Source organism: Gigantopelta aegis, chromosome 6, assembly GCF_016097555.1.
Source record: "Gigantopelta aegis isolate Gae_Host chromosome 6, Gae_host_genome, whole genome shotgun sequence".
Classification (NCBI taxonomy): domain Eukaryota; kingdom Metazoa; phylum Mollusca; class Gastropoda; order Neomphalida; family Peltospiridae; genus Gigantopelta; species Gigantopelta aegis.
The window spans coordinates 6,904,372-6,917,258 of NC_054704.1; the positions used below are offsets into that span (position 1 = coordinate 6,904,372).

General features: G+C 35.7%; 1 protein-coding gene and 1 non-coding gene across 9 annotated transcripts in view; one reads left to right on the plus strand and one right to left on the minus strand.

Moving 5' to 3' along the window:
* LOC121375923 (microtubule-actin cross-linking factor 1, isoforms 1/2/3/5-like) overlaps positions 1-11,319 on the minus strand; it is a 208,270-nt gene extending 196,951 nt beyond the window's left edge. For 7 of the 8 annotated variants that reach the window (XM_041503644.1, XM_041503641.1, XM_041503639.1 and 4 more), the window contains exons 1-2: positions 11,245-11,319; positions 9,680-9,896 (exon numbers count right to left, since the gene is read on the minus strand). In XM_041503644.1, coding sequence (XP_041359578.1) covers positions 9,680-9,794 — 115 coding nt within the window. In that variant the 5' untranslated portion in view covers positions 9,795-9,896; positions 11,245-11,319. Of the gene's footprint in view, positions 1-7,237; positions 8,471-9,679; positions 9,897-11,244 lie in introns of those variants that run through there. The other variant, XM_041503637.1, reaches the window with a different exon arrangement.
* Trnal-uaa lies at positions 6,813-6,894 on the plus strand. Its single transcript has one exon. It is a non-coding gene; the product is annotated as a tRNA-Leu (tRNA).
* Positions 11,320-12,887: the final 1,568 nt, after the last annotated feature.

Here is a 12,887-nt window from a genome sequence, read left to right on the forward strand (position 1 = left end):
GTTAACTCTTTCATTCTCACTGGTTTCTTGAAAGTTGAATACACATAATGTCAACGTGCGACATAATATCAAGTAAATATTACATACCACAAAAAAAAAGTTTAAAGTTTGTTTTGTTTAATGACACCAGTAGAGCACATTGATTTATTAATCATCAGCTAATGGATGTCAAACACTAGGTAATTTTGACAAATAGTCTTAGAGAGGAAATCATTTCTATATGGACCATCCCACACAGGATAGCACATACCGCGGCCATTGATATACCAGTCATGGTGCACTGGCTGGAATGAGAAATAGCCCAATGGGTCCACCAATGGGGATTGATCCTACACTGACTGCTCATCACACGAATACTTTACCTCTGGGCTATGTCAAGCCCCTTATACACCACAAAGACAGAAAATTAGAGCCATAAAGTCATGGTCTACATCCCTATGCAGCTGATTTCATTAGCTGATTTTGTATGTACAAGTATAATGTCACATACAACATGATTAATAATGTCAACAATATCCGTGAAAACTGATACATGTCTCACATGTATGGGCCTGTACTTATAAAACTTTTGTAGAGTCCAGACTCTATCTCAATACGCATGGAATTTATATGGCATTGCCATGACGTTACTAGTACTGTCTCAGACTCTAAAAGTCTCAAGTCTAGACTCTAAATGTTTTATAAGCATCAGGTCTAATCACATTTCAACTTTAAAGTTCAAGTTTGTTTTGTTTAATGACACCACTAGAGCACACTGATTAATTAATCACAGGCTAATGGACTTTAAAGCAAATATGTTCGGAGTCTGTCGAATTTTGAAATTATCATATTCGGCACCATATTTCTGCTAATAAAGTGCTCATTTAAAATAATATGCACAGCATGTAGTCCAAGGAATACTAGCTATTGTACGGTAATCTTTTAACACATCAAATAAACCAACATTAGTGATCCAAAACACCAAGGCTGTCCAACTCGTGTTTACTTTGTCCTATCATCTGTTACACTTCATGTACTCAATATCACACTATGCATGCTCAGTGTCCTATCACCTGTTAAGACTTCATGTACTTAATATCACACAATGCATGCTCAGTGTCCTATCACCTGTTAGACTTCATGTACTAAATATCACACAATGCATGCTCAGTGACTTATCATCTGTTAAGACTTTGTGTACTAAATATCACACTATGCATGCTCAGTGTCCTATCACCTATTAGACTCCATGTACTCAATATCACACTATGCATGCTTCAGTGTCCTATCATCTGTTAAGACTTCATGTACTCAATATCACACTATGCATGCTCAGTGTCCTATCATCTGTTAGACTTCATGTACTCAATATCACACTATGCATGCTCAGTGTCCTATCACCTGTTAGACTTCATGTACTCAATATCATACTATGCATGCTCAGTGTCCTATCATCTGTTAAGACTTCATGTACTCAATATCACACAATGCATGCTCAGTGTCCTATCATCTGTTAAGACTTCATGTACTCAATATCACACAATGCATGCTCAGTGTCCTATCACCTATTAGACTCCATGTACTCAATATCACACTATGCATGCTTCAGTGTCCTATCATCTGTTAAGACTTCATGTACTCAATATCACACTATGCATGCTCAGTGTCCTATCACCTATTAGACTCCCATGTACTCAATATCACACTATGCATGCTCAGTGTCCTATCATCTGTTAAGACTTCATGTACTCAATATCACACTATGCATGCTCAGTGTCCTATCATCTGTTAGACTTCATGTACTCAATATCACACTATGCATGCTCAGTGTCCTATCGCCTGTTAAGACTTCATGTACTCAATATCACACTATGCATGCTCAGTGTCCTATCACCTGTTAGACTTCATGTACTCAATATCACACAATGAATGCTCAGTTGTCCTATCACCTGTTAGACTTCATGTACTCAATATCACACTATGCATGCTCCGGTGACAAACATAAACTATATTATACTAATTAGTACTTTATTATTACTATGACATTACTAATTAATGATTTCATAGGCATGTTCAACTTGATTATGCCTGATAGATCCAATATTTTGTACTTGCCAGTTGGCTATATGGCCTTTTAACAAATGGTCATCTGTGAACAAAAGTCACTTGCCTGTAGAGCCCGGATACAATTTAATTAAATGTTAAAGGAACAGACCCTAGTTTTAAACACTAAGGCATATTTTTCACCTAGACCCTAGCTTCAATCCGTAAAAATGGTTAATTTACAAACATGTAACAAATTTGGATACAACAGAGTGAAACAAGAATCTGACGTTGAAATACCCTTAAAAATAGACTAAAACTCGACTTCATAATTATTACTTCTCAGACGTACGTGCGTTTTAAAAAATATGAAAAATGCATTTTGTGGTATAAGAAACCCCAGGATGACCAGAAACACTTCGGTTGTATGGAAATGGATAATCTAAACAATAAAATGTAAGTAATGTTTGATTCAGTGATCATAAACGGCTCTAATAGTGAAAAATATGCCTTAGTGTTTAAAAACTAGGGTATGTCCCTTTAAAAACTCACGAAGAAACACCTAGAAGTAAGTTAAATATTTCAGACATGTGTATACATAAAATATGCTTTAAAAAGTTGTTAAAGATATGCAAAAATGCTTTATTCTGCAGATTCACTCATCTGGACCAAATGTCTGTAAGCTTTATTGCCCGATTCATGTGTGTATCAGTGATTAGTAAGTATCAGTTTTACACCACTGATTTCCTATAGGTGGTATGAAGCAAGGGTCAGCTGAAGTTAAACCATTTGTCTGAGGTGCAATCAATAAAATTGAAGGTTGTGATATATATGCTAAACTGTCTGTGGAGGGATGGAAATAAAAGACCCCTTGCTGCTAATTAGAAAGAACAGCTTATAGAACAGCAGAGTTCTTTCTAACTGGTAACCAATTAACCTCTGTCAAAGACATGGGACCATGTTCTACCATACATACACATATAGCGGTATAAAGTATCTAAATATATTACAAGTGTTCCTGAACAGAACTTCCCAGCAACACCCACAGACCAGCATTCATGAAATAGTGGTTAATTGGCCATACGGCATACAGGTACTGGGGTAGCATCTGAGTACCAGTTCCAACTCAGGCTGGATTTTAAGGGCTCAGTGGGGAGGTGAGAAACAATGTGCAACCAACACTGACATCTGCCACAAACCATTAACTCTCATTCTGGACAGCCATCCCATGACAGCACACTTAAACTTAATTGGAAATAAGTATTAAAATAAAGTTAAATTAATACACCCACAGGTGACTGGCCACCCATAAACTACTGATACCAGTTTAATATCAGCTTAATCTCAGTTTAATCTAGTTTAATCCAGTATAATCCTAACAGACAAGATCACCATGTTAATGGAAATCACTTATTCAATGTACAATCTGTTAATTAAATTTCATGGTCCAGTCATCTGACATTGAACCTGTTATTACACCTGTAACCGAGCTCAGGAAGGAGTTTGGATGAATGACAGTTGTAGGGTCAGACACAGGTGAGGGGAATGTCTGGACCACAGAATTTCTTTATCCCAGACAGGTGAACTGTAGGACTGGGAGTCTGGGATTTGTACGAGTTTATCAATAACATTTATTAATTAATGTTTATAAAATGCTGGCTTGTAACATTTCATATATAGTGAAACCGGGCTACCCGACCCAGAACAAACTGGAGTCCTGTCACAATTGGCCAAGTTTCACAGTCCCTTATTTTCTAAATTTTAAAATGTGACGCTTTAAACATCGAATCCTGTTTGAAGGAGATAAATATTAAGTCACCGGTATGATCCGGTTTACATAGGTCTGCAGGTTTCACCATACATACATGTATATTTGCATTGTAGGACTCCATCTGAGGTAATATTTATAGCAGGTTTCCTCTAACACTGACATCCAATAGTCAATGATTAATACATCAATGTGCTCTAGTGGTGTCATTAAACAAAACAACTTTAATTTGTTTTGATTCCTGTGACCAGTACAAAAACTAGACACCTTTCTTGCCGACATGTGACACCAGGTCATCTGGAATGTTTTCTACAAAAACCAGTTTTTGACAGTCAACATCATCAAAGACGGAGCAATTTTATTTACCTTTCATCCCGTCAAACCAGTAATTACTTTGCATTTTATACTCACATTTTAGATTCAGTAAAATATATTACCTACATTGAAATATCCAGGCATGTGATTGAAACATTTCTAAAAAAGCTGAAAATGATACATGCGTGCCAAAGGCACATAATCGAGTGCAGAATGCAAGGGAAATGAATGAAAGGAAAATTTTTGAAAAAGTGGAATTCCGCGAATTAGCAGAAGAATCACATGCCTGAATATTGGTAAAAGTGATTCATCTACAGAACTGAGTAAATAATTATAAACCACAACATTCATTAGAATGATCTTTCACTTGGTTATTTATAACATAACACCAAATTGCCATTTCTAATTAGTGTTTGCCATTGATGTCAAACATTAATTACAAATGGCAATCACGTATGAGAAATCTTTACTAAATTACATGATTTTGATGTGCATGAATGTGTTGTTGGTTAATTTCTTTGAGGATGATAATGGTACTCAAACATGCCAGAGACCAGACCCGGGATGGATGTGCCAGAAACCGTAGTGGTATAAGGGCACGTTAATAGAGTTCTCACTCACTCAAACGTAAACAAACAACGAATAATAACGAATAAACTTGTATGCATCAAAGAACATATTTATAAATGTTGTTAGGTCATTCCATGTCAAATCAGACAATGCAGGTACACCTCCCATATATACCTCTCAGATCTGCAGTGTTTCCCCTAGGGGCCGGAAGGACCCCGCTCCGTGAATATCTTTACCGGGACCGTACAAATTGTAAACATTAAAAAAGGGGACACTATTATTTTTTTTTAAATGCAAATGCAAATGCTAGTAGTCATAAATATACTAGTATTCCACAAATATGTACATTGTTAGAGCCCGATGGCCAGTGAGGGGAAAACAAATAAACCATCATTATGATGATCGAATGAAAAAAAAAAATAATAATAAGATTTCCATCAACATCGATCATATGTAAAAAGGAAAACAGATCTACAAGTCAATACTTTCGATTTCCTTTCACATGCAACAGTTCACTAATGAATATATGGTCACCAGTAATCTATGCCCCATCCCTGAAATGAATATACTTACAAATGTAATTTTATTAAAGTCCAAGTTAACAAAATGTTGCAGTCATACTAAGTGACTAGTACCCAAACAGTGCAGGCGTAACAAAATAAATGGTGACCAGTCTCGTCAGATCAGGGGTTTTTTTTTTGTAAAGGTTGCACATAACCATATTGTTTTACGAACTTTCAAATGTTCCAAGTGTTGTTGTTGTTTTTTAAATTATATTTAAACATTACATAATTAAATTTGCAAGACTTGAAAGAAATAATTTTTAAGTGCATTATATGATGAATTGACACAAATTTTAAAATGTACCTACATATATATATATAAAAAAATATTTACTTTTTTTTTTTTTTTTTTTTTTATCAGTCAGAATTTTTTTATCATGACCAGTAATTTTTTTATTCACTGGTCAGTATGGGAAGTCATTTTTTTTAAATTCTAGAACCCCTGATACACATACAGAAGTAGGGCTAATGAATATTCAATCATGGATAATTAATTTTTAAAATCACCAATCCCATGGTTAGTGGATTTTTTTTTAATTCTAGAAGACCTGGGTTTTACTTTTAGATAAATAGATAGATAACAGATAATATATATTACAATCAGTAATTCAGTAATATGTATTATCTGTTTGTGCTTAGTCTAATACTTTTATACTTCTTTTTCAAATTATTGTTTTGACATTATGCAAATATTTAATAATAATATACGTTTTTATTAAAATCTATCTTAAAATATCTCCTTCTATAAGTGTACATGACACCCTCATGTATTCCATAATGCATCTAAAATTAAAAACAACTGGAAATTAAAAAAAAAAACATTACTGGGGAGCATGCCCCCAAACTCCCCAAGCATTTTCATACCCCTTGGGGGCTCAGTTAACCTCAAACTATTTTGCTAACCCTCTGAACAAAAATCCTGGGGGAAACACTGGATCTGGCTGGGAATTTGTTGTTTTTTGTTTTTTTAACACATAGTCAGGACAACCAGTTTATCATGTGTGCAAGTATATATACACATGTACTGTATGTGTATTAGACATCAAACAACATGTAAGCTTACATTGTCTTATAATACTTTTAAACTGAATTGGTACCTGTATGCTTAATTAGATTATTTACTTGAAATGCACTTCTGAATATCAACAACCTTTCAGCAGCTGTTTCCTGTCCATGGTGAATGGGGAATTCCCATTCTTACTGTCACTAGATTAAAGCTTTACCTACCTACATATATGTCATTAACCTGTTGTTCTTTATATCTTAAGTTCCATGATTACATCTAATGCTTTCAGTATAATTATATATCATGTTTTAAAACCAAAAGAGTTTTCGAAACTGTGCGATAAACTGTTGGAATGGACCCACGCATTCAATGTTTAATTTTCCATTTGGAAAAAGTGCTATGGTGTCCTAAGTTTTATTCACAAAAACACTTCACCTGGTTGAATGATCACGAAAAGAAGCCTTTCAGCTCTATTCATGTATTACATAATAGCTGACAACAAAAAGTGACGGGACAACTATTCACATACAATTGGTATATATATATTTTTTGGTGCAAATATGGATATGTCGTGGTGGCCGAGTGGTTAAGGCGTTAGATTTAAAATCTTATGGGATATTCCCTCGCAGGTTCGAATCCTGTCCACGGCGCATTCCTTTCTCTTGCTACTATTGTTAGGTTTTTTTAATGTTTTTCAATTTAATTTTGTTTTCTATAATTTATAATTCACATTAAGGTACCTGATGAAATAAAATTATTTAAAAACCAAAACAATTACTAAATATATTAATTTTTAAATCATCTCTTAAATATTTTACAGTATTCGGGTACTTAATAACTTAACATTAAATTACAGTGTTTAAATACATGTTGGCTTTCAGGTGTTTAGAAGTCAAAGGAAATTGAAGCCTCTGAAACTGACCAGTACCCACCAAAAATGCCCATCACCCACCCTTAACACAAGACACAACCTGCCCTCAGCTGACTCCATACCTGTATGTTTGAGTCGGTTCTGCTCATACCATGACATGGGTGTGTCAGGAAGAACTGCATCTTCTTCCATGGGAATAAATCCATAACCATTTGCAAATGACATGGTTCACCGCCACTAAGCCACATGTATCATTTGCTGTCACCAACTTTAAATCTTCTTCCGAAAACAACGAAAATCTTTCACCACTCAGCCAGATAAACGAAAAAAAAAGTTGTAGGATTTTTTTAAACCACTGTCCTGTCTATCTAAACAGATGTTCCTTTTAGCACACCTGCACCATAATCCGAGCGAGTGTCGTCCCAGGTAAGTAAAAATATATACCAGTACACCTGTCACAACGAATCACTGTGCAGGTAAAAGCGTGCCAGTTTCAGCGTAAAGGATCTCTCTGTGTCCACTACCCGGACTGAGCTACACTTTTACTTAGACCGTGTTTTTAGGGTGCTGCCGCATTTCTTCTCCTGTCACTCGGCTACAGGTACTCAGTGACAGGCCAGGCCATCTCACCGATATAAACTAGAATGTATTACTTGCTGGGCCTGTTCGTTTGGTGCTCCGATGCCTAGCAGAGGCCTCTTTCTCAACAGGAATGTCGACTTTAAAGGCACATGTATTCACGCTGGACTGCAATGGATTTCAATGGCTGACGCAGTATCAATGGATATTATATAAATAGCTCAGTGGGCTCCTTTTGGCAGGTACACTGTATATGCAGCAATGTTAGCCTGACAGTGTGTACCACAGCTCACTGCTTCAAACGGCTCACCCACACTGACACCACAGCGATACCATGCGTCTGACCCAACAATGTCAAGAGCTAGGTGTGTATTATTATTATAGTATTATAAACCAGTTCAGCCAACCGCATCCAATCTCATAGCCATATATCACAGACGAGAGAACACCAGTTGCAGGTATTCAGAGAAATGTTAATTTGGTTGAGAGAAATGGAAAAAACAAAAGAAATTGATCAGCATGTCGATTTGGCAGACTGGAGTGCATCTTTTGCATGTCTATTTTTACACATGATTACTTTAGTGTGAGCCCAATACTGGCAATGTTAGACACGATTCTATTTCTAATCAGTTTTATTGTGAATGCCTTCCACAAGTGTGTTTACAACCAGCTTAACCAGAGTCACGGACCATTCAAGCAGCTGATCTTTTTTCTTTCTTTTTTTAAAAAAATGAGAAAAAATAAAAATAAAAAGATACACAGCTCTATAATGACAAGGCTTCAGGTGGTCCATTTATTACATAAGTACATACATGTTTGTGTAACCTGCATCATTATTTATGCTTGTCATTCTGCCATTAATTATAACTGGAAACACTACATGGTTCAGTATGACACAAGGGCACAATAAACATTTGGTTTAAATATACTCATGGTGATGAAAAGTTTGTTTTGTTTAATAACACTACTAGAGCACACTGATTTATTAATCATTGATTAGTCATTGGATGTCAAATATTTGGTAATTTTTACACATTTATGTTATGATGTATATAGTCTTAGAAAGGAAACTTGCTATGTTTGTCTGTTAGTAACAAGGGATCTTTTATGAATGCACCATCAAACAGGATAGCACATACCAGACTTTGAGATACCAGTCGTAGTGCATCAGGTGAGTGCTTTACAGGGCTCGAAATAGGAAGTAAAATATGGCCTGCTGTTATTTTTTTAAAACAGCAGACCAAAAGAACTGCGACCAGCTAAGCAAAAATATGGCTTGCTTGAAATAAGACAGCATAAGTTGAATGGAGGGTTTGGGACAGTGTGTAGAGAATTATAACCTCTGAAATGTATTTCAGAGCATTATAAAATTAAAATATAATGGCTAAATAGAAGATGAGATCATCATACATGGTATACATTTGTCTATTAAAGAATGACCTGCACTTTTTTATTAATATTACATGCTAGGTCTAACAAATGGGACTGGTTTTCACTTTTCGCAGGCCACTATAAGCCTATTTCAAGCCCTGTACCCTGCACAATGTAATGAAGGAAAAATCAAATGACTTTCAAAAAAATATTTATTGGTCATTTGTAAACATAGTAAATTGTAATGTACTTGATGGAAACACTAGCAGTTTCACACCACAATTAACGTCCAATTATTTTACCAACCCTCTGAAATAAAATCCTGGGGGAAGACACTATGAAGTAATAATAATAATAATAACTCAAGGGTGTATCAAATATTGGTGCCAGCTAGGGGTTAAACCAGCTTCTGTTCAAACAACTGTCACCCTATTTTAGGTGGGCAATAAAAAACACATCCGAGATATAAAAAAAAAAAAATAATAATAATTAAAAAAATAAGGTGCACTGAGGTAGGCAAGTGCACATCTCAGATATCAAAAACTGAAGAAAAAAAGCTGGCAATAATTGACAAACAAACTTGTTCATATACATGTGCAACTTTAGTGTCTTACCTGCAATTCTGATGACTGCCCTGTCGGCCGGGTCGAGCTGTAAAATACACAGAGGTAATGCATCGTAATCCTCCTGTGGATACTGTTTGTGGGTTTCCCACGCCCCTTTGTCCATACTTGTACTAACACAGCACTATATCACACAGAAAACTAGTAACCAGAGAGTCGTCGGTAAATATCCAACTACAAGTTTCCATTTTCTTTAAAATACCTCAATCTGCAAAAGAAAATATATTGAGATTAGTTTTTATATGTACCTGACAAAACATGAAAAGAAAAAAAAGAGAAAAAAAAACCCATGTTGGCACCTCATTGTTTTATTTTTATTAATTAGCTCAGCAAGGCAGTCTTCCATTCACATGCACTTTTCAACAGAATACTCACCATGGCATTTCATTTATACCAGGAGAACAATACCCCAACACTTAAACATTGCTTCCTATATATAGTAACTGACTGTTTCCGTTTAATTCCAGTCACAATTGAAAAGATGGGGTTTGGGTGGAGACGTTTCCCTTTAAATTAGTTCCTTTATCATTCATAACAGAAGGATTTGCAGTAGTAAAAGACTTGCCTCAACTTCAAGCATGATGAATCACAGAATTGATTCTGCTTCAGTTCAACCAGTACACCCACCATGTTTATAAATAAATTCTACCCAGTATGTACATGGTAAAATACATGTGAAAGGCCTCTTGCTGCAATAAAGGATTTTTTTATCTCATTATCTAGACCTAATGACACATCTTCCATGTGTTTATAAGACACAATAGTGGCTGATTAAATGATGTTTAATCAGTGGCAATAAACAAACACTTTTTACTGGGCCTTCACAAGCAGGTCCCCTTTAATCATGGACTATTAGTTTTCCAAGAAATATATAGTAAATAACTTAAAAACAATTAATTATTGTGCCTTATGGTTATACTTAGCAATCACAGAATTTTTTTTATTAAATGAGTAAATACTGGGGGGAATTGGAACATGTTATACTCCTCAATTAGCATAAACGTGAATGATGAAGAAAAAAATATTCATTGATGAAATATCATAATCGTATGTTCATCAGTACTGTTGCATGATATTGTTATCTATCAAACAAACAGAAGTTAAAATAAATGTGTTGGGTTTAATTGTACCATTCCAACACATACTGCCAAACCGTATGTGGCTTAGACCTATTGTCTGGTATGAAAACTGAAAATGAAATGGATCTCTGTTGGCTAATTGAAACCAAATGTGGCTCACACATTTAAGTCTACGTATTACAATGTCCACGAATAGTTTTTAAAACCTGTAGCAAAGACCATTATATATCATTATGCATGTGTGTTCTTGGGGGTAAAAGTAACATGTTTTAATCTAAACATACAAAATGCTGGAACTTGGGTTACTATTTTGCCGGCATCATGATCATCGCTGTCTCAGACATCTGACAGTGACTCGGTAAAAATATCAAATGATCAACCATTAACAATTAAATTCCTTCAAAAGCAATCAAGCAAAAACAAGGGAAAAATTAAATAAGCGTAGTAATTAAGTAAATTAATTAAAAATATACCCACCTATAATTTTGGTATTTACATCAAGCTAAATAATATTGTTCTACTCCTAAACATGCGAAGTACAGAACATGGCCGCCTGGAACGAGACACTAAATAAGCAGAATTACCTCCCTTAGTCCAAGACGCATGCAAATCATTATTAATTTTAGCGAACTACTGTCAACCAATATTTCATGTTTCCTTTGACAAATAGTACAAACTAATCATACCTTATAGTTGTGCAAAACATCTATTAATATTTGTAAATTGAACAATGATTTTCATTATTTATAGACAAGCACAAAAATATATACTACATACATAGAATATCAATATACACAAGGGGGCGAGCCTGTTACTGGGAATAGCGGTTGTTGATCAATAGCGCTCGTGCACTGAATGTTAGCCAATCGAATTCAGAGAAAATGATGTCACAAAGGTCGGGTCAGCTGCCGGTAAACATCAAAGGAAAAAATATAACACGCTTCCGCAATAGTCTAGTTGTTTTGGGTTTTTGGGGTTTTTTTTGTGGGGGGGGGGGGGGTTAATGCATGTACACCAAACGAAACTATACTACTACTAAGTAGCCTATCAATAACTACTAAGTACTCGTACTAAAAGGTAGACAAACAAGCTAAATAACTATTACCATGCAACATGAGATCGCATCCTTTGCTAAATTATTTAGTGCCTTTATTTTAATAGTTCTAAATGATATGCTTATTGTATTATATTATTAGACCTATTATTACGTTTAAAAATGGATAAAATCTCTCTCTCTCTCTCTCTCTCTCTCTCTCTCTCTCTCTCTCTCTCTCTCTCTCTCTCTCTCTCTCTCTCTCTCTCTCTCTCTCTCTCTCTCTCTCTCTCTCTTTCTTTCATATATTTTCATTTCTCTCTCTCTCTCTCTCTCTCTCTCTCTCTCTCTCTCTCTCTCTCTTTCTTTCATATATTTTCATTTATTATTTTTTATATTATTTAATTGTTATTATTAGTTTTTAGTTTTTTTAGTTTTTTGTTGTTTGTTTTTTTTTGCTTGTTCTGAATACATTGTGGTTTTTAGTGTAGTAATGCTAATAAGTAAATGAACAGTTGCTATATAGTTGACTACATCCATCCATCCATCCATCCATCCATCCATCCATACCTCCATCCATCCATCCATCCATATATACTCTTCAAAAGAAGAAACGCAAAACCACATTGTCGTAACATTTGGAGAATTGATTTAATTATTGAATGGTGAGTCCGATAATTACCAAATGTTGCAGGATTGTTCACAATTCACTCTAGTCCATTGTGAGTAAGTGATAGGACACACCACCAAGGTCAAGGTCATCTGGAGTCAATACCGGGTGTGGCCTCCGCGTGTGTTGACAACTGCCTGGCACCGCCTGCCCATTGAAGCAACCAGAGTACGGATGACGTCCCGGGGGATGGTGGCCCACTCGGCCTGCAAGGCTGCTGCCAGCTCGGGCAGGGTCTGGGGCTGTGGTTGTCGCTGTCGGAGGCGTCGGTCCAACTCGTCCCATAGATGCTCAATTGGGTTCAAATCCGGTGATATCGATGGCCAAGGAAGGACATTAATGTTGTTGTTCTGTAGGAAAGCCGTTGTGAGACGTGCTGTGTGAGGCCTGGCGTTGTCATGTTGGAACACTGCGTTG